Raw genomic sequence first — 20,061 nt, 5'->3', positions numbered from 1 at the left:
CTTTATTTTTTTCCATGCAAAGTTTGAATACAATGTAATCCACGTCCAGCTGTTTCAGTAAGTTGAAAACGTTTGGTAGAATTTGAATCATAATCACAGGTATCAGTTGGGGATGTTGCTTTTTTATGTCAGGAAAGATTCAACTCAATAAATGAGGCTTGGAAGGGTTTTAGTTTTTTAATTTAAAAAAATCCCAATAACTTCCCTTCTGTCCTCAAGTTACTGTTCACTAACCTGGCGCTTATACAGCAAATGATCTTCTGTCTGTCCCTAAAAGGTCATGTGACACTACAAGAATATCAGATTAAAGTTGCCCATCAAATCAGGAAGGATGTCAACATATTACGGTATGTTTACCTTCAGCTTCACTATGACGTTTGATTTGTTCAATATTCTAATTCCACCCGAGTTATTTGTCTCAGGAACAACAAAGTTGCTGCTGCTCAACCGAGCCCAGGGTTGTTTTTTGTCCATCTTAAAAAAAACAAAAAATACAAATAGGCTGCTGCTAACAGGACACCCATCGTTTACTATGCCTTATGAAACAAATGTTTATTATGGTATTTCGGGGAAAAAACAAATCCGTGCCCCAAATCAATAAAGTCTGTTATCCCCCATGTGGTCATTGAATGTTTGATTCACGCTCTGACCGACTAACAATGAACAAAAAAACCCCATTGCACCACTTTACGTATGAATGTAGAGTTGGCATTTCTAAATGCCATTTTTAAAATTGTCCTCCTGCAACCTTTGCTTATATCACACTTTCCCTGCACTTCCATTTAAAAAAAAGGTACATAAATAGGTCTTTATTTACATCTCAATGAACTCCATTCATATAAAAATAGAACTGTACCTATGTATAAATTGAATCTTAAGAATGGGTATCAATAGTGTGTACAATACTTGGAAAGGATGCTTGTGTTACACATGACTGTTAAAAGCAGCTTCACACTTGGCAGATGGTGGTTTTCCCCAAACGGAATTCAAAGTTGTATTATTCACCAACAAAGATGCATATTTAATTAAGGTCACTGAAGTAAAAAAGAAAACACACAATTTGCTGCACATCTTTGTGAGAGTCATTCCAGTGATCTCCACTTTAAATAAGATGGACCATGTGCTCCAGCTTTGCCGAGTATCGGCGTCCTCAGTTGTAGTGGAATTTAAAGTTGAAGGATCCGGAGCCAAACGGATTGAAGCCCTGGAAGCCCTGGTGGCCTCCGTGGAAGTGATGATGATGTTGAGCCTGCTGGCTCTCTGGATCCATGGGATCCTCCCCCTGGTCGAACTTTGCTCTCAGCTCTACGGGAAAAAGAACTCGTCAGTGCGGAACAACGGTTAGGTGTGATTTTGGAAATCAATCCCTCCATAAATTATTGCCATTTGTCCTTCAAAAAAATAATTCTGTAATGTAAATCAGTAATGAATAAGAAATGTATAATCAAAGTTCACAAAACTTTCTTTACATTAATTAAAGTAGGAAATTAAAATCTGTTGGCCTGAAAATGGGAGCCAACGTGGGGGGAAAAAGAAAGGCACTACCCGTTCTGTTTAGCACGTCATGTTTTTCCTTCTGCAGCAAATGCTCTCAAAGCGTATTTTGTTATGCAACCCTGTGTTGCATCACAATTTCACCTTAAATCCTAAAGCCAAACGGCAATAACAATTTCCACCGACTCAGCAGATGAAAAGCAACATGTCACCTGGGTCAGTGAGGACCTCTTTAGCCTGAGCGATGTCTATGAACTTCTTCTCAGCCTTCTTTTTCTCCTCTTCATCCTGGAAGTTGTCTGGATGCCACTGTTGCGCCAGCTTCCTGTAGGCTTTGATGATCTCCTTTTTCTGGGCCGTTCTGTGACAAAGGTGCAAAGCCACCCTCAGCTTCTTTTTAGGATTTACTACGAAACATCATGTGGCTTGTAGAGCAGTGGTTGTTAAACACATTTGTAAAAACAGAAGAAAAAATAAAACAAATCCCTGTCTGTAACATATAAACATACAAAACACCAGCCATGGGTGCCCACCTCTTCACTCCCAGGATCTTATAATAATCCCTCCTCTTCGACTGCTTGAGAAGCCGCTGAGCCCTCTCCAGGCCTTCGTTTATCTGCCGGTCATTCTCACTGTGTTTCGCCGCCGTCTCGTAGTCACTAATCGCTGAAAAAGGATAAATGGACAGGATCACTTCAGGTAGACATTATTCCAGTATTTCTCCACATAGCAAAAAGTTGTGTGGTTCAATTTTAATGCTATGAATGTTTTATTTGAAAGGGAAAAACAATGTGTGATTATGTGTAGGGAAGTTTGTAAATAACTGCAAATGATAAAAAATACAAAAAAGACTCAAACAAAGTACAGAAAAAGATGAGACATTTAAGCAACAATATCGTAGCATCATTTTTGACCGGTGTCTTTAGGAATTCTTTCTCTGAACATGATCACTATTAAATAAACTATTTCATTCACCATCGCTTAGAGATCTTGCCGCAGCAGCTGCAGGCTCTGTGAGTGCGTGTGCACCTTTGGGTGCTCTGAGGCGAAGGAACACCCTTCGGTTCTGACAGTTTAAGAGCCCAGATCAGGTACGACATCTGCTGATGGCTTCATGACGATATACGAGTGTTCCTACTGCTGACCTTTCTCTTTCTGCAGTGACGGTATGGATGAATTTAAGGCAGCTTGTTGATTATATAATCAATAAAACAACGGCTGCAGAGCTGTAATCTGTATCGTTTATGTTTTCTAAAACCGGGCTAAAAGTACCAGTAACCTCAAGTGCATGTCGATACATTTCAGCTCTGGTTTAGTAAATCAATGTATCATCGATCTTCACAATTAGAAATCAATCGTAAATAAAAAGAAAGTTCATCTTTCGAAGCCTTCGCCAGCAGACAGGTGAGGATTAAGGCTTCATGTCGGTTCTTGTATCACACCGATCTTATATGTTGCATGTACCAGTTTGCCTTTTCCCACCAGTCTCCTTTACTGAGCTTTTGCCCACCGGTTTCACTTTATTATACATTGCTTATTTATTGGATAGATGGCACGGATCATATTCAGGGGAGGTTATGATGACCTCGGGTCATGTCATCATAATGTCACTAAAAACACCGCCATCTCTTGCGAAATAAAGCCAAACTGTATCAACAAATACTGAAATGACTTCTTTGCTGAATGTGCACTTGTTTTTGCAATAATCAAATGCTGCCCACTAACTAGGATCTCTCATGAACAGCAGCATGCGTGTACTGCATGACATCATCTCTTTATGGGATTAACAACCTGTTATATCATTTGAAAGTCTCAGGTATTCTGTATAAATCTTTAGTTAATGTAATGCAAAAATCAAGGAGCGTTGGAGCCCGATGCAAGGGAAGAAGTTTTCACAGACATTTTTCTGGAAACCTTGATAGATGAGGAAAAGATCGGCCAGGTCTCCACCATTTGTGCCTACTTCCACCTCTGCTAGCGAAGGCTTCATGGAGATAGTAAGTGCGTGCGTGTTTTGGCACTACCGTTATGGCTTAAAGCTTGATTAACATGTGGTCATTTTGCATGACTTCAGCCAGCAGTGCAGCACCACATTTTGCAGATTGCACTTCGAACACGCTGTGCTTCACACTCAGTTCTAATTATATTGTATGGGATTAATGTTCTGACGATTGCCATTAGTTTTTTTTATGCTTTAAATGTAGTGGTTATGTACTTTCAACATTTTCATGGCAAAATGTAATTGGATGTGAGCAACCAGCACACTGCCAAAAATGGCAGTGTGCAAAAATGTTTGTATTACCTTTTTTTTTTTTTTTACCATTTTTATGTTACAAGGCCCCCCCTGTCTCACACTGCTCCCATGACGTCAGTATACAGCAGAGTTAGATAAAAGAAATTACCTGCAGTATGCCTGTCCTAATAATCCCTCCCTCTCAACTGAAATGAATAAATTGCAGATTACTCGGCTCAAAAGCAATTAGTTTGATCCGGGTTTCACAGTGTGGACGTTTGAACACACCGAGTGACAAATAAACGGATGTTAACAACACCAAGCTACATGGGGCTGGCTTACCGGCCTCGTAGTCCTCCTCCTGGATGTAGGCCTCAGCTCGGTCCTTCAGCACGTTGACGTTCTCCGGATCCAACCGGAGGACTTCTCCACACACCGACACGGCTCTGCTGCCCTGCAGGCCCTGTTCATCACACGCAAGCAGGAACAATTAAAGAAAAAAGGTGCATTGCATGTGAAAGACTTGTTGCACGGCATGGTAGCGGCGAGGGGTCTCACCTTCGCTAACGCATGGCACATGCGCTCCTTGGCAAGGAGAGACAAGCGGGGCACGTTGGGCTCAGTCTTCATCACGGCCTCATATTTGCTCACCGCATCTTCGTACCTAGAGCCGGAAGCAGGTGGGTGTTTCGTCAACGAATGCAGCATGGGTTATCGCAAAGACACTAAACACACACAGGTTTAGTCCCACGGGTCGGCTATCTTACGCATGTCACGTACGACCCGTTAGAATTAATGGCGTGGTGCCAGTTCAGGAGATCAGAAAGCGGGAGGTTGAAAGAGAGAAAGGCTTCATCCCATCGCTAACACAACAGCCTAAAGACACGTACCTCTCCTCTTGGATGAGTTCCTCTGCAGACCGGATCTGTTTGTTCAGCTTCTTGACCTGCTTGTAATGGCTGTAACACTGTTTGTGATCAGGGTCAAGCTTCAGGCACTCACGAACCTCACTGCAGATCACAGGAAAATTAAGACATATTAGCCGATGAAGGTGCTACATTGACCGCTTCTGAAAAAAGGACAAAAAACAACACACTTTATAATAAAAATCATTTGGTTTGGACTTTAAGGCAAAACAAGACATCTTACACGGGGTAAGAATGGCAAGAGAGGCACAGTTTCATGCAAACACCTCCATGTGTTATTACTAAAATGAAAGAGACTTTGAGTGATTTTCTACAGAACTGTTGCATTCATTGTAAGATTTATTTTGTTATTTGTATCCAGCTCCTCATCACATAAAAACAAATGCAAGAAATATGTATCCATGAATATCCCTCCTTGTTTAGCCATCCTCACTAAACTGCACTCATACGATATGAAGTAGAGCTTTGCTTAATGGCGTCTACTAAAAGGAAATGAATGCCATGTTAGAATCTGGGGAACACCTCGGTGATCGGCGAGCCGTCTCCTGGTGCAACTGTTCCTTTCTGATACTTGGACCGCCATGATGTCAAGCCGTGAGACAGTGTGGGAGCCTTTAGGAAAGCAGTCTGCCAGCGAGTCTTACTTGAGGGACATCTCGTGGTCTCCGAGATTGTAGTAGATGGTGCTGAGTTTGTAGAAAGCCAGTGTGTTGTCATTCTTTAACTTGGATGCGGCTTTGAGGTCACTGACGGCTTTCCCCATCTCTCCCATTAGAATAAAACACTCCGCTCGCATCTCCCGAGAGGCCGCGTCCCAAACGCAAGTCTGTGACGGGCAGAAAATATCTTACAGACGGCAGAGCCACTGGTCATACAAATGCTCAGTCAACACCACGGTGATTAACACGGACAATGTCACGCTCGAGAAGAAATCGGGAAATGCTGACCAGGTACGTTTGTTCTTACCTCAATGATGGTGTCGAGCTGGGCAGCAGCGGTCCCATAATCCTGGCTGTTGAAGCTGCTGCGCGCCTGAGCCACCAGACGCTGAATCTCATCCGCCTTCATCAGCTGACTCTGGGCTTCCTTCTCCTCTTTGTCGCTGGGGTTGGATTTCAGCTGGAACATCGTACGCTTAAGTCATTAGAGTGCATTCTTAAGGTGCTGATTAAAGCAGTCAATCAAGAAAGACATTTAAGTGAAGAGAATTTATTCCAACAGGAGATCTTATCTTTCTGTGGAGCAATCCTTAGCATTCTCTAAACCCATTACATCACAATCGTCCTCATCATAGAGGTCATCCTATTCCCAACAGCAATTGTACGGTTTCCTGGAAGCTAAGCTTAGGAAGGAAGCAGAGTGCATGCAAATGTGATGCATTAAGGCCAACGTGTGGACTGCTGAAGCAGCAGAACAGACAGCGCGCATCCTTCTGCTTTAGATCCGCAAAATGTGTCCCTTGTAAAACGGTACCAGCTCAGTTGTGTCTTTTCACCCCTGCTGGGAATGTAGCCTCTTGACCTCTTCAAAAAGGGAGAAAGTTTCACCTGATTGCTATCATATACTCTCTATTTCACAGGCACTCACAGAAAGGAACAGTTTGACTTGTATTAGCTTAGTAAAATACAACCCCGACAGTTCAGCAGCCTGGAGCACATTGTACTCGTGTTATATTACAGCCGGACAAACTCACGTATATACAAATAGAAGGCTAACCCACGTGTAATGGAAGCCAATTAAAAGCCGACTGGTAAATATTTGTGGTATTCAGGTTTATGAAGCTGCAGGCTCACCACATGCCCTCGGCACAAAAGGGGACACAGACGGTCACTTTCAATCCCCCACATAAAAGACACCCTTCATGCCTCTCTGCCTGCACCACCGCCTCCCCTGAGAATTGAGCAGCTCAAATGGAAAACTAAGAATTAATAGCAGACATTTTATGTCTTCTGGGAGTGTTGTGTGAAATAGCCATTCTAATGGAAAATGCATTAGCAAGCGCCAGTCTTGATCTTCAACAAGCACCTGAAAATGAGAATTCACTCAAAATGTTATCATCCCCTACATCTTTCACTTTAGCGTACGGATCCAGGGCATCTCGGTTCTCTAACGTCTTATGTGCCTTTAAGTATCTGTTTTTAAACTTCCTCTTTTCTAGGTTTCAAAGCAATAGAATTCACCTTTAAATAACAAAACATATCGCACGGTCAACCTTCAAACATAAATGTACAGTATAGTGAAATTAATAAAATAAAAACCTTTATTATTATTATTATTAAGAAATAAAAAAGTATGGCCCCCATTTCAAATATTTTTAAAGACAAACAATAAACGGATCATTTAAGCTTCAGATTAGATTCCCTTCAACACCAGGCTACAGATCAACACTGACACCTGCTGGTGATCTCTGCTTATCACACAGAACAGTGACTTTAAACCGGGTACTTACCACCTTCTTAAAGTCACTCTCTGCCTCATCCAGTCCCCCCTGCTTCAGAAGCAGGTTTCCTCTCTGAAGGCGAGCCTGTGGAGACAGGAAGAGAATATCCTGTGATACCACAATACAACTAAACATTCTGTAGACTGGGGCTGATTCTTTTGCATACAAATAAACCAATGTTTTGCTTTTGCTTAGGTGAGTTCATTTTGTGATAAATGTCTTTAAGTCTACAGTACAAAATAAAAACCTGTGCAATGTATGTGTAAGCGTCTTAGACAGAGTGACAAACATGTAAAATAACTCACAGATGTGAAGTCTGGTTTGAGCTCAATAACTCTGCTGAGATCAGGCAGTGCAGACTTTGACTTGCCCATGGCCAGAAACACAGTGGCCCTCCTGTAGTAGGCCATGTAGTTCTTAGGATCTCCATCTGACAACACGGAGACAAAGGCAAACATGACGCTGCTTTCCATGTCACGTCTTTAAGCAACGTTAGAAACTCACTCACCCACAGCTGCGTGGAAGTGAGACAAGGCATCGGCTAGCTGGCCAGCGGCGAGCAGCTTCTTCCCCATCTCCATGTGACTGTCCACTCCTCCATCCCGGCCGCATTTCACTCCTGCAGAGACGGTTCACACGCTGACATCAACACCGACCGTCTGTGAGGTGAAGTTACAAGTCTCCAATTCCCGAGGTGCTGACGTTAATTAACCTTTAACGATGAGAGAGGGGATACGTCGGCGTGTCGCGTTAGCTACAAGCTAGCTGTCAGACGTCAGGCTAACCGTTGAAGTTAAGCTTGCGGTTAGCGGCGCGCGTGCGTAGCGGACTGCTTCTCGGCGCTTTGACCCGCGAGCTGTCGGTTAGCACAAGCGATTAGCGGGCGTAGCGTTGGCAAAGTGCCATTAACTTCACCAAGTTAGCCAGCTGCCATTAACCTCACCAAGTTAGCCAGCTGCCATTAACCTCACCAAGTTAGCCAGCTGCCATTAACCTCACCAAGTTAGCCAACGTCACGTCAACCGCTGACTTTAGCCGCACGTCGCAAACTGGCAAGCAGACTGGCTAAAGCGTGGCCGGAGCTCTAGTTAGTTAACGTTAGTTAGTTGGTGATCTCGCGCGGACGTTTCCTTACCTGCGTATCTCATGTCAATCAAAACAAGAACATATGGGACGTAAGTCAGCAACTTGTTAGCGACATGGTCGATGGAAACCATGTTTTAGCCTCGCAGCATCAGACGCGTCCACTTCTCGTTGTCTCACACAGGTCAGCAGGTGTGTGTTTGTGTGTGTGTGTGTTTTTTTCTCCGTACTAACGTGTCGCTTTATTCTCAACAGTCCCATGTGTTGGCCGCTATTTATTCGGCATCGCTTCTCCCGGTCACCTCCCGGACCAGCGCACTGAGTCGGGCCGGTCGTGTGTGGCTGTGATTGGCCGGATGGTTCGAGAAGCCCCGCCCACACCCGTTGGTTCAACAGAGAGAAGCCACGGCAGCATAACATCAGGGTCTGCGTTGTTTTTTCTACACTTTTAAGGAACCACGGATGATGGCAAACGGCGAGCTGATCCTCACAAAGCAGTTGTGTCCAGGGGCATGGGGCAAATTGATATGCTCAATATATGTCAGACCACGCATATTCTTACCTGACCAGAACTTATGTAATCATTATTGATTTATTATTCTCAAAGTTCCTCTGGTTTTAGGGTATGAACCAACCCCTTTTAATCCCGTTTTGGGGACTTGAATAGCACACAGCCAGTGTTCAAAATATAAAAATGCTTATGGAAATAAAGCCACACACACAGTTTATTTCACATACAAGTACAGGTACACAGAATATTTGAAAGAGGTCACACATATGAATCTGTAGTTGTTGTTGCGGTAGAACTAGTGATCCCAGAGATGCTGCTGCTGCCGCCACTGGTGGTCCCAGATTCGCTGCTTCCGCTGGTCACCGTGCGCGCTAAAGAAACATTTTTTTTTGAGGCAACAACCTTGTAGGCGTTAGGGACGTGGTAGTTGGGGTGTCCTTTTGAGCTGTGAGGTTCAAATTTAATAAATTGTGGTTATTTGTCTGGAGATAATGGAAATGCTGGAAAAAAATGTCAGAAAATGTCAGAATTTTACCTTGAGTTGCACCCTTCCCTCCCAGCAACTGTACTGTAAATAAGGCCTCCAACAACAAGCAAGCTGGAACCCGCCCAACCGATAAAGACACCGACGCCTATTTCAAATCTAGCAATGAATACAACAACCAAATATTAGTATACAATTTCTGTAATTATTATTACCCCTGGTAATTATTGATGTATTATACAACATGGGTTTATTGTGTCCATGTCACTCAAACATCATACGTACTTTTGAGCTCTGTAGTTTGGGTTTTGAAATTCAGCTCTGATTTTGTTTCCATAATAGGAAAATGCGATCATGGAACACAACCCTAAAACAACAAGAACCTGTTGATGTTAAGAAGAACCTGATATGTATAACTTCTGCCAAATGGTCCGTATGATCTCCTACCTCCAATAAGGTAGTTCATGCCCCCAGCGAAGGTCACTCTCGCATTAACGATCTCTGATCCACCAACCTTCGTGCACTTCATTCCCACTAAAACCAGAACTGATCCAAAGAAAGCCAGGATAATAGCGATGATGATGAGAGCCCGGCACATGTGAATGTCCCCTGTAATACGCAGAATACATTAAAACGCGCGGGAAAAAAATATGTTTTTTGCTTTTTATCCATCATCATATCTTGTACTCAAGCACATTTACTTACAGTTCAGAGCAAGCATTGAGGGAATTCCCTTGCAGTCGGATACTCCGGTCGAATCTGATACACAATCCTTCCACAGGTTGGAGAAGTAGTTTGAGGTGGTCAACACTATGCTGTCTACCTCAGACCATGTCCAGATCTCTGTGGGCATCGTGGAACACACCAGGATCCATCCCGTTACGCAGACAACAAAGCAGCCGATCTCCACGTACATCACCACAGTCCTGTAACTCATGGCTGTCTCCAAGTCGAGTCTCTACACGGAGAAAAGTTCAATCCCACGGCTCCTGGACACCAACTGTGGGGCCCCGCAGGAAACACACCCCCAGAAGGACAAACCTGGTTTGTGTACATCATCACATGTTTTGCCTTGAACTTTGATTCCACTGTTTTGTGATGGGGACATGTGGTTTGTTGTTAGGACAATACACGTGAGCCTAGCATGGGCTCAGTGTATCATTCAGCTCCTACTGCAGATGCTGTGTTAAAGTCTAAACATGCAAACAAGGCAGCGACAAAAATATTTCAAAATCATGACACTTTTTTGTTGCACGGAAGCGTACACTCACATTTGTGTAAAAGATTTGTACTGCAAATGTGTTGTTGCAAAATGTTTATATATTCAAATACAAACTTAAATACATTTAAATACATTTTTTAAATACAATTTATTTTTGAAAGATTTTGTCGATATTAAGAAATAATGAGGTCCCCGAGGTCCAACTGTAGGTCAGCCACAGACAATTCTTGTGCATTTCCTTCTAATAAGGCAAAATATTGAACTAAAAAAACAGACTGACAGCAGCAATCATCAATTCACTAATGAATTGTGAAATAGAGGTTATATCTATAAGCAGAAAAAAGAGTGTTATTTACTCAGGCTCCATTCTGTGCTTTTGCATCCCCTCTATTCTCACGCCTGCACACCGCAAAGTCAACAGATTATTCACCCTACGACTATTTTACAAATGAACTATTTGTCCTGATTTGACCATAATTGTTTTCAGGCACTACGTAAAAGTTTAAGGAATGTCTCGGTATGAAACGTCCCATTCACATGTGATTTTGGCAAATATTTCTTTGCGAGTGAACCCCTGAAACTAGACAGCCATGGTCAAAAACACCAGAGGGTCAAAGTAAATCTTAATTACAGCTTTCAAGCTCTGAGAACAAAGGCTAAACATTGACATACATGGAGGTCAATGAGTTGTTCCTTAAAGACTGAAATAAGGCCTCAGAGTTCCTATTAGTCATGAGTTACAATGAGCTGAACACTTAATGGACGCTGAATACGGACAAACTGGCAAAGAGAAACTACATCGAACCCTCAAAGCTTTTACAGCCTTTAGCTAAAAAAACAAACAAACAAACAGAAAAGTAATTATACCTCATTGACCAAAACCGTTAAAAAGTCAATAAACACTCATGCAATAAGGAGGGAAAAACCAGCTGACCCTCCAGTCAGCAACAAAGGGAAGTCTTTGCAGCCTGAGTCTCGAGTTAAATCCGTGATACTGATCCTTCACGGATTGGAATAGTTGGTAACTGTGGCGACCGTTCCATCAAGTGTGTATATCCTCCAGTATTGCCTAGTAGAAGACAACAGCTCCCACCCAGAAGTGATAAAAAATATAGGCCAATATCTCAGGCGCAGGAGGCTAAACATGGATTGTGTACATCATCAGATCCCACTTTGATAATGTGTGTTTTTTTTTGTGAAACGCACATGATTTCTGCCAGATTATCATTAAGAGCGAGGCTGCTTTTTTCTTGTTTTCACATGTGTCTCTCCCTGAAATGAATAAAAACAGGGATAGCAAGTTCAATTTGAATTACCAGTGAAATAGTAAACAGTTCTTTTCCCAAGCAAAGCCATTCGCCTGCTTCTTAGCATTCATAATAATGCAGTTATAGAACTATTGTCGCTCCATTATTATGAATGCTAAGAAGCAAGATTCATCCATGATGCTTTGGTGTCAGTGACACGTCAACTCAGCCTTGGGACAATGATCCCCTGGAACACATCTGGCCATTCATTATCATATTTTTATTATTATTAAACATGTTAGCTGCAAAACAACAGTAACAAGCAGACATAAAAAAACAAACCTCTTTCCACAAAGTTGACAACATCATTAAAGCCACAGGAGTATAACAGCAAAATACATTTGTCGATAATGCTCTGATGAGAAAGTAGAGCTTTTTCATTCTATGCGCTACACAAATGCGTCTCTTTCTGAGATGTGGGTGCGTGTCGTCTGAGAGAGCCCTGAGATCCTGGAGCTTTTTGATAGTTGTGATCCCCTGTAAGGTCCATTCTGCCGGGAGGCTCTGTAGTAACCGCTGTACATGGTTCTTCCTCTGGAGCGCGGGGCCATGTACGTGCCTCCTCCATAGGCATAAACCACTTTACTATAAGAACAAAACACTTGCATGTTCATAATGTAGTACATATTCACAGAAAAAAAGGGTTATGATGAATGAATTTGAATACCTTTTAGGAAAAATGACACGGTAGACGGTCACGGCGTAAAAAATACCCCCTAAAAGGATTAAAAAACATCCCACCAATCCTAGAAATATGGGAGGTCCTAGATCATAGCTGGAATTAGTTAAATGAAAGACACAAAGTTAAGATAACTCTTACACATTATAAGTAGATGTGTTACTGTGTAAATTAGGTGATATTGTGAAGTACATAAAAAAGTACCGTAATACTCCTGGCCCTACCCTCCCAGCAAAGGCTGTTCTGGCCACCCTGTTGATGTATAAGCAGTAGGCCGAAACATCCGACACACCTGCATGCAGGAGTGTAGATGAAATCAAGAAATAATGAGGTAATTTACAGCAACAATGATTTCTGTGTTGTGTACTCACATCCAGCAATGTGAAACAGCGCGCCGGCGAGAAGCAGTTTGTCCTTGATTTTCTGAGCGCCACCGATGTAAGTGCACTCCATCCCAACAAAGCAGAGGATAACAGCAACGAAACCAAGAGTTAACCCGCACATTAGCAATCCTCGTACCGCCTGCACAAAAGCTGCGAGAAGAAGAGATGATGACGAAAATGATTCCAACTTCTAGGAACAACTAACATGCTGATGTATTTCCTTTTCGGTTTTGCAGCACGTGGTGTACTTACGCTTGACACTCCAAAGCACGGGGAAGTCTCTACAGTTGGTGACGGCCGTGGAATCGGTGTAGCAATCCTTCCATAAATTGGACCAGTACCACGCCACTTTGATGATAAAGGACCCTCCTTGTCCTCCTAGTTGGCTGGTCCTCCAAAAGTCCATGGCCATGGTGCACAGCACAAAGACCCATCCCAGCGAGGAGATCAAGAAGCCGAGTACTTGGATCAGGCGTTTCCCCATTTCTGAAATCACCCGATCAAGCCAGGTGGCCTCGGCGCAAAAAACACACCGAACCTCTAGTCAGTGGTAAGCGGGATGACGAGTCATTTTGTGCTCCAGGAGACGATGACATTGTGCCGTGTGCCATCGCTGTTGATGAGGGCTCTGTGCAAGTGTTTGAGATGTTTACTGTAAACCTTTTGGGGTGTGCCGCCCACTGCAGAAAGTTCTCTCCGACTCTAGCTACTTTTTTTGATTTTTTTCACCCACTTGTAATTTACCGTTACATATGTAGTATGTGTTTGTTGTGACAAACGCCACGCTTGTAACCACTTCCAAACAATTGCAAGACTTCGTTGTGATAAAATGGAATTCTTAAGAGGCAATAACACAGAGCGTTAAACTGCTGCCCTGTGCAGACGTGATCACTGACTAGGACAAATATATGCTATATACCGTGTGCTGAAACTCAATTCTATCTTTTATCTGTCTTATTGCTACTTATATACTAAACAAGATCATGGTTTATGGTTGTGTAGTGGAAAAAAGATAATCTGTATTTGACACTGTTTTAGATATTGTGATCACAAGTTAACATGTTCAGGCTACTTACATTCAAAGATTCAACCACAAAACGAACAATCTGGTCAAATCCTGCACCCGTTTTTGATTTAGCTGTTTAATTATAATACATTTAGAATCATAAAATTCAATGACCACTAAAACAAACAATTACCAAATACAGAAGTGGTCTGGTGTATTGAAAATAAAAAATCTTTAGAAAAAGAAAAAAATGCATCATACAATTTAGACCTCCTGAAGAAACATGTAGAAATTCAAAATCCCCCTCCCCGAAGAGCCACGAATTATTGTATACAAACTGTACAAAAGCTGTTTTAAAACTGCCGACGGGCATCAACTATAAGTGTTTATTCACATCCCTCACACATATGCATTCTTGTCAAAGTGCTGCGTCCTGGAGGAGCTGCTGTAGTCTGGAGGCGGCCTCTGGTTGGCAGACTTTGCCTGGCCTCTCGGGTAGGACGAGATATGAGAATGAGAGACAGCACCGTTGTAGATATAATTCACTTGACTTTGGCTGGAAAAAGAGAGAGAGAGAACATAGGATTGACTCCATGACTTTCGATTAAACAGTATTGGTTCATTTCTGTATCTATCATGTAAATGGTAGCATGTGTCACTGAAAGCACCTTTTGGGAAAAGAAGCCGTGATGGAACAGCAGAGCATGCTGCCTCCGAGGATACAGAGGACAGAACCTGACCAGCCGATGAAGAGAGCAGCTCCCAGTTCATACCTACGGACAAGGATCAATAGTTGCTGATGAACATCATTTTTCTAAATGTTTTTATTTTAAATCCCTGAAATAACGAGAATTGTCTTACTTCTGTGCAATATACATTGGGTCAAAAAACTCTGTGGTTATTCGGTGGGCATAGAGGGAGCATGCTGAAAGTGAGCAGAGCCCTGAGTACAGCAAGAAAAAGTCAATGTAATTACACTTCATATATAATTACAGGTATTGCTGGGAGGATTTTCAATCTACTTACCACTAAGAATAAAATTCCCACCGGCAAAGCAGGCGATCCTGGCTTTGTTTTTATCGTTTCCTCCAATTTTGGTGCATTTCATTCCGACAAGGGCTGATATAGAACCAAAAAAACCCAGACAGATAGCTGCAATCATCAATCCCCTGCAGGCTTGAATGTAGCCTGCGAATGTAAAATAGAGGTCAAGTGTATATTTGGTCAAAAAGAGTATTTTCGGGGCTCCATTCTGTGGTTTTGCATTTCTTGTAGTCTCACATCTGTACACCACAAAGTCAATAGGTTATTGATCTTGTGACCAATTTACACCGAACGCAAGGAAAACAATTTGTCTGAAGTAACTCTAATTGTTTTCAGACATTTTGTTGTAGTGCAGGAAATGTCTTAGAATGAAGCGTCCCATTCAGATGGGATTTTGTGGCAAATATTACCTTTAAAGTTGACCCCTGAAAGTAGTCAGCCGTGGGAAAAAGGACCAGAGGGTCTGAGTAAATCCCCCTCATAGCTTTAAAGCTCATAAAAGAAAGGCTAAACATTCACTTGTTTGGAGGTAAACGATCCTTGTTCCTTAAAATCTTGGATTTAGCGTTTCTACTGGTCCCGAGAAGCAATGAGTCTCAACTTAAATGTTCTTCTAAAGTTTAGACCGAGGAGGAGCTGAACCTTTGACAGGGTCCTGAAAATTGAGGATGAGTCAGCCAGCACTAAAGACACCAACCCTTTCAGACATTAACGTATGCTCTTTAACAGAAAAACAAATAGGAAATAATCCCGACATGATTAGACATGTACAACACGGTCATAATCCGTAAAATAAATTATTGTTTGGTTGTGTTTATTTAAGGTGAATTCTTTCCTATAAAACAGTACCTGTCATGGTAACATGTTGTTCAGAATCGGAAGCCATTTATTGCCACATATGTTACACTTAGAGGAATTTGATGTTCGTGATTATATAAAGCAGCAGTTACATTTGAAAATAATAGCTATAGTAAATAACAATTAAAAAAAATTAAGATAATAACATTCTTTCATCAACAAATATCAGACCACTTTCAGGCTGGCTTTTCTACAATATACACCTAATGATGAACATTAAGTTAAAAAAAAATGTAAAACAGTCACTTAAGAAAATACTTATTTTGCATAATTTCCAGGAACCTTTAATAGCACGTTTAGAGACTTATTTCCATATTAAACCCATGGAAAAGAGGAAATTAGCACTATGAAAAAGAACATTTGAATACGTCCTGCCCTTGAATGACTTTTGAAAGAAATCCTCCGCAGCTCAATCGTTCTTAATAGATCACAGATATATGCCTGTGAAACCACGGTGACACATCAGTGTAGAAGCATACTGAAGTTATATATTCAGGACCTTTAGTGAAGCACCTCAATTACATACAATACCACAGCATATACATGTGAGATGTTCACTGACTATATTTCTTTCCGACCGCTCCGTTAATGTAGACGAAAGCGCGAGAACAGATACGCGTCGCTGTGTGTGTGTTGCCATGAAACCCTGACCCCGGTGCAGCTTACCTTCCAGCTGGAGGATAGTATGATGTGGTCGGCAGTGCAGAGCTCCGATGGCATTTCCAGCACAGTTGTTCCACAGACCCTGCAGCACCCAGGTCGCTGTGATGACTGAGGATGCCCGGCTGGTGGCCCTCCATTCATTGGACACTGTGGCCCCAATAGTGGCGCCCAGCCCGGCCAGGCCGCTGACAAAAGCCAGAATCTGCAAGCCCGACATTTGCAGGTTTAAGATTGGTAAACTTTCTTTCAACAGATTAAAAAAAAGAGAAATTATATGGCCCCAGAGAGGCAAATTACACTGTAGACATGTGTTTCATTGTGATGATTTACAGATTGGATATTGCGCCTGCGTCCCCGGTGACGAGGGATGGAAAGTTAGATAACAGGAGGGAAGTACTAGCTGGAGGTTATTCATTACTTTAGGTAAGCAGCATTCGAAACGCCTGTTTTGGTCCAGAAATAAGGTCTAGTACCATATTAACACTAAAGAAAATAATCAGTAATCCTTAAAAAAAAGAAGCAATGTGACAAAGTCCAGTTTTTTTTTTTTTGCACACGATGTTTAGCAACTGACTGATTAACATTCTTGTTGTTTTTCACATTTACTGTTCACTTTCCCACGCGTGAAGAGAGTGAGTTCTGATCTGATACTATGATAACTAAATACCTATAAAATAGATCTAAATATTGTACTATTTACTTTGATTTAAACAAATGATAGAATGACATATAATGTTTGGGATACACAGAACATGTGTTGTGATTGTGTGTGAACTCGATTATAGAAAACAAATTAACACCAACAGTTTCCACATTGGTAAACAAAATACAAATTGTGATTCAGTGCATTTGACAGAAAGTCAATATCAATTTGCATTTAAGAATATAGGTTGAACTAATAATTAAATTAATTAGGTAAAATTGAGAGCAAAAACTCTTTTATTTTATTTTAATAGTGTATGCACTACAAGAATATTACATTTTGAGTGTTGAAAAGTCCTATTATATAATATAATACAAAATAAAACAATTTCAGGAAAAAGTTAGGACGCTACTCTGGCATTTGCAATTTGCATTACCATTACCTAAATGATGGACACTTCCATCAGCCAATCCCAAGGCGGGAGGCGGGGTTACGCTCCGTCCCGCTCACCTGACAGATGAGCCGACCCGGCTGTGCGTCCTGTGAGGTAATCCGGCCCTGAACGTCTGCAGGAGTGATATTGACAGATATTGGAGTTAACGGCAGCTGTTCCGTCAAGGGTTTTACTCCTCTGAGTCTATACCTCCCCCCCTTCCCTCCCCCCCTCCCACTGCCACCCGGCCTGCAGAGAAAGTCCTCAGGTTGCGTTCACTGATGGGGGGCACGGAACCACTGCAGAAGGAGGCGAGGGATAATCCGTCAGCTTCAGCTAATCTTCTCTCCAAGATTTTCTTCTGGTAAGAAAAGCGGCCCGCAGTGACGGCCGTGTTTGACGTTGATTGAACGGAGAGCTCTCGCGTGTGACACTTTGTGGTCATTCAAAAGACAGGCTGTCCCCCCGGATGCGATGAGCTGCCGAGCATCCGTCTGTAAACCACACTGTCGCCACACAGAGCTACTGTGCTGTTCAGTGGTTTCTTCAGGGAAGTAAGAGTAGTTACTATTATAATGATTACAGTTGTGTAGCACTAATTTGCAAAATGCCCCCAAATATATATATTGGGCTAGAGTATAGCGGGGTCCATGTGACTATGGGCGACTGTGGGTGAATGGGGATCACGGTCGTCCTCCAATCAAAGGGTTGGCGGTTGGATCCCAGGCTCGGCTAACCCGCATGCCGATGTGTCCTTGGGCAAGACACTTAACTCAACGTTGCTCCTGTAGCTGCAACTACAGCGTGTGGATGTTAGTTACTGATGGGCAGGTGTCACTGTGTGTGGTAGCTGCTGTCATCAGTGTATGGATGGGTGTGAATGGGTGAATGATGTCATGTAGTGTTAAAGCGCTTTGAGTGGTCGGAAGACTAGAAAAGCGCTATACAAGTACAGTCCATTACCATTTACCCTGCCCTTTGCAATTGGGTTCTCATATGGACGTTTTGTAAGCATTCTGGCAACTAGATTAATGATATAAGAACTGTGAATCAAGTCAATTTTCACGGTCAGTTAGAAAAAAGATATGGAGGCCACGCTGCACAGTTAAACTGTGTGTTGATGTTCCCGCTCATACAGGTCGACTACTTCCACAATGAACAGCATGCATTCATGTCCTCTCTTGAAAACGTTCTCTCAAACGTTTTCTCAATGACCTTTTGACTACTGAGCATATTTATATGTTACTTTCTCTCCAGTTGGCTGAATCCCTTATTCAGAATTGGGTACCAAAGGAAATTGGAAGAAGATGACATGTATAATGTTCTGCCGGAGGACGCTTCACACAGACTCGGGGAGGAGCTACAATGGTAAGACTTTTACGATATCTCTAGCTTTATTTGTCCCCATTCTCACCAGCATTTATTGCTGATCCTCAACCATTAGAATGAGGTGGTGTTGTACCATGCAGAGCCGTGCACCTCCTTATGTTAGCACAGGGTGTTTCATATGAGCTGTCTGTTACTGTAGCACATACAGTATAACACAGTGCTCAGGTTTTGATCAGAATCCTATTTTTCCGTACATTATTTATAGTTATTAAAAGCCTGACACCTCTCAGCCTGTATGTGTCCTAGAGAGACACAGACCGCCCTTTGAGGGGTTTTGAGCAGCTAATCTTAAACTACTACTGCTACTACTACTACTACTATTACTGAATTGATATAAACCAACGAATTTAAAATAGTAGCACCTCTAACCATTCAAGGCCAGGGAGAGAGAACCAGATAGAAGCTGCGCCGTAGTTGGGAATCTAGATTAGAGAGTATGGTGAAAGCACTTGATGATGTCATATAGTTAATTCTACAGGTGCAGTAGGAGTAAATAGTTTTAAATTGGGACAATAAAGTTCTTTCTTCTTAAATCAAATTTAATTTCAGTCCAATGCAAAAGCTGGAAGTAGTTCATTATCTATTTTTTCATTACGACGCAAAATCAGTAAATATTTTACCATTGAAAGCCACACACCAACATGTATAAATAAAATATGCCACCAAAAAGAGGCATAGTTTATATCCTCAAAATGAGAGAAACTGAATTCCTTCAGACATTCAGTGGTGCAAAAGTGCATTATTGTGCGTAACAATGCATCGTTATTTTAGATTACTGACAAAGATCGTTACTTTTCCTTTTCCAAGTTACTGGAACAGAGAGGTTCAACAGGCGGCCAAAGATCTGCACCCACCCAGACTTTCCAAAGCTCTTGTTCAGTGCTATTGGAGACCATACGCACTCATTGGAATATACATCTTTATAGAGGTACAGTGTCACAGCTAAACCAAACGCCTCCAGAGCACTGTGTTAATTCATCACACCCACACTTTCCATCTCCTTTTCTTTCAGGAAGTTATCAAAGTCATTCAGCCGGTGCTGCTCGGGAAGATAATTGAGTTCTTTGAGAATAATCAAGCCAGCAGCACAGCTGCAGTCTTTGAGGCCTACAGCTTCGCTTTGGGCATCTCCTTGGCAACCATTAGCCTCTCCGTCCTTCATCACCTCTATTTCTACCACGTCCAGCGAGCAGGCATGAAGATTCGTGTGGCCATGTGCCACATGATCTATCGGAAGGTGAGTCATCATGAGGTGCATGTATG

General features: G+C 42.2%; 5 protein-coding genes and 1 long non-coding RNA gene across 12 annotated transcripts in view; 2 read left to right on the top strand and 4 right to left on the bottom strand.

The window, feature by feature from the left end:
* Positions 1–163: 163 nt before the first annotated feature.
* On the bottom strand, positions 164–8,524 carry dnajc3a (DnaJ (Hsp40) homolog, subfamily C, member 3a). The gene is made up of 12 exons (XM_040201174.2): positions 8,229–8,524; positions 7,602–7,712; positions 7,399–7,523; positions 7,103–7,177; positions 5,620–5,772; positions 5,298–5,479; positions 4,618–4,737; positions 4,286–4,391; positions 4,070–4,190; positions 2,028–2,160; positions 1,707–1,855; positions 164–1,305 (listed from the first exon to the last, which is right to left on the bottom strand). The coding sequence occupies exons 1-12, from the start codon at positions 8,308–8,310 to the stop codon at positions 1,151–1,153; spliced, it is 1,512 nt and encodes a 503-aa protein (XP_040057108.1). The 5' UTR covers positions 8,311–8,524; the 3' UTR covers positions 164–1,150.
* Positions 7,618–10,522, top strand: LOC120833756 (uncharacterized). The gene is made up of 2 exons (XR_013452993.1): positions 7,618–7,759; positions 8,432–10,522. It is a non-coding gene; the product is annotated as an uncharacterized LOC120833756 (long non-coding RNA).
* On the bottom strand, positions 8,884–10,426 carry cldn10c (claudin 10c). The gene is made up of 5 exons (XM_040201175.2): positions 9,877–10,426; positions 9,619–9,780; positions 9,457–9,538; positions 9,223–9,330; positions 8,884–9,132 (listed from the first exon to the last, which is right to left on the bottom strand). The coding sequence occupies exons 1-5, from the start codon at positions 10,106–10,108 to the stop codon at positions 8,946–8,948; spliced, it is 771 nt and encodes a 256-aa protein (XP_040057109.1). The 5' UTR covers positions 10,109–10,426; the 3' UTR covers positions 8,884–8,945.
* Positions 10,523–11,901: 1,379 nt separating the features above from the next.
* cldn10l2 (claudin 10-like 2) lies at positions 11,902–13,416 on the bottom strand. The gene is made up of 5 exons (XM_040201176.2): positions 13,015–13,416; positions 12,751–12,912; positions 12,584–12,671; positions 12,368–12,475; positions 11,902–12,285 (listed from the first exon to the last, which is right to left on the bottom strand). The coding sequence occupies exons 1-5, from the start codon at positions 13,244–13,246 to the stop codon at positions 12,090–12,092; spliced, it is 786 nt and encodes a 261-aa protein (XP_040057110.2). The 5' UTR covers positions 13,247–13,416; the 3' UTR covers positions 11,902–12,089.
* A 472-nt stretch (positions 13,417–13,888) lies between these two features.
* On the bottom strand, positions 13,889–16,702 carry LOC120833754 (claudin-10). The gene is made up of 5 exons (XM_040201177.2): positions 16,337–16,702; positions 14,795–14,956; positions 14,630–14,711; positions 14,437–14,541; positions 13,889–14,324 (listed from the first exon to the last, which is right to left on the bottom strand). Exons 1-5 carry the CDS (start codon positions 16,548–16,550, stop codon positions 14,168–14,170), a joined length of 720 nt encoding a protein of 239 aa, XP_040057111.1. The 5' UTR covers positions 16,551–16,702; the 3' UTR covers positions 13,889–14,167.
* Positions 16,703–16,943: 241 nt separating this feature from the next.
* LOC120834457 (ATP-binding cassette sub-family C member 4) overlaps positions 16,944–20,061 on the top strand; it is a 32,707-nt gene continuing 29,589 nt past the window's right edge. For 4 of the 7 annotated variants that reach the window (XR_013452991.1, XR_013452992.1, XM_078090404.1 and 1 more), the window contains exons 1-4: positions 17,496–17,773; positions 18,667–18,777; positions 19,606–19,726; positions 19,811–20,035. Coding sequence is in view for 5 of the 7 variants with exons in the window: in XM_078090404.1 (XP_077946530.1) it covers positions 17,691–17,773; positions 18,667–18,777; positions 19,606–19,726; positions 19,811–20,035 (540 nt within the window). In the remaining 2 variants the exon portion in view is untranslated. Of the gene's footprint in view, positions 16,966–17,442; positions 17,774–17,861; positions 17,964–18,666; positions 18,778–19,605; positions 19,727–19,810; positions 20,036–20,061 lie in introns of those variants that run through there. The other 3 variants (XM_078090402.1, XM_078090403.1, XM_078090405.1) reach the window with 3 other exon arrangements.

This window comes from Gasterosteus aculeatus, chromosome 16, assembly GCF_964276395.1.
Source record: "Gasterosteus aculeatus chromosome 16, fGasAcu3.hap1.1, whole genome shotgun sequence".
In the NCBI taxonomy this organism is placed as follows: Eukaryota; Metazoa; Chordata; class Actinopteri; order Perciformes; family Gasterosteidae; genus Gasterosteus; species Gasterosteus aculeatus.
This window is presented reverse-complemented; position numbering and strand designations above follow the sequence as displayed.

What these genes read in the sequence shown, in the direction of transcription:
- dnajc3a (XM_040201174.2), bottom strand. Translation starts at nt 8,310, where the DNA reads ATGGTTTCCATCGACCATGTCGCTAACAAGTTGCTGACTTACGTCCCA. An exon ending in GATTGACATGAGATACGCAG is followed by an intron (nt 7,713 to 8,228) that starts GTAAGGAAACGT and finishes CCGTCTCTGCAG; the next exon opens with GAGTGAAATGCGGCCGGGAT. An exon ending in TCAAACCAGACTTCACATCT is followed by an intron (nt 7,178 to 7,398) that starts GTGAGTTATTTT and finishes CTGTCTCCACAG; the next exon opens with GCTCGCCTTCAGAGAGGAAA.
- cldn10c (XM_040201175.2), bottom strand. Translation starts at nt 10,108, where the DNA reads ATGAGTTACAGGACTGTGGTGATGTACGTGGAGATCGGCTGCTTTGTT. An exon ending in CATGAACTACCTTATTGGAG is followed by an intron (nt 9,539 to 9,618) that starts GTAGGAGATCAT and finishes TTGTTGTTTTAG; the next exon opens with GGTTGTGTTCCATGATCGCA. An exon ending in CCAAACTACAGAGCTCAAAA is followed by an intron (nt 9,331 to 9,456) that starts GTACGTATGATG and finishes ATTCATTGCTAG; the next exon opens with ATTTGAAATAGGCGTCGGTG.
- cldn10l2 (XM_040201176.2), bottom strand. Translation starts at nt 13,246, where the DNA reads ATGGGGAAACGCCTGATCCAAGTACTCGGCTTCTTGATCTCCTCGCTG. An exon ending in CGTGCTTTGGAGTGTCAAGC is followed by an intron (nt 12,913 to 13,014) that starts GTAAGTACACCA and finishes TTCTTCTCGCAG; the next exon opens with CTTTTGTGCAGGCGGTACGA. An exon ending in CGTGTCATTTTTCCTAAAAG is followed by an intron (nt 12,286 to 12,367) that starts GTATTCAAATTC and finishes TTGTTCTTATAG; the next exon opens with TAAAGTGGTTTATGCCTATG.
- LOC120833754 (XM_040201177.2), bottom strand. Translation starts at nt 16,550, where the DNA reads ATGTCGGGCTTGCAGATTCTGGCTTTTGTCAGCGGCCTGGCCGGGCTG. An exon ending in CCAATGTATATTGCACAGAA is followed by an intron (nt 14,542 to 14,629) that starts GTAAGACAATTC and finishes CCTTGTCCGTAG; the next exon opens with GTATGAACTGGGAGCTGCTC. An exon ending in ACGGCTTCTTTTCCCAAAAG is followed by an intron (nt 14,325 to 14,436) that starts GTGCTTTCAGTG and finishes CTCTTTTTCCAG; the next exon opens with CCAAAGTCAAGTGAATTATA.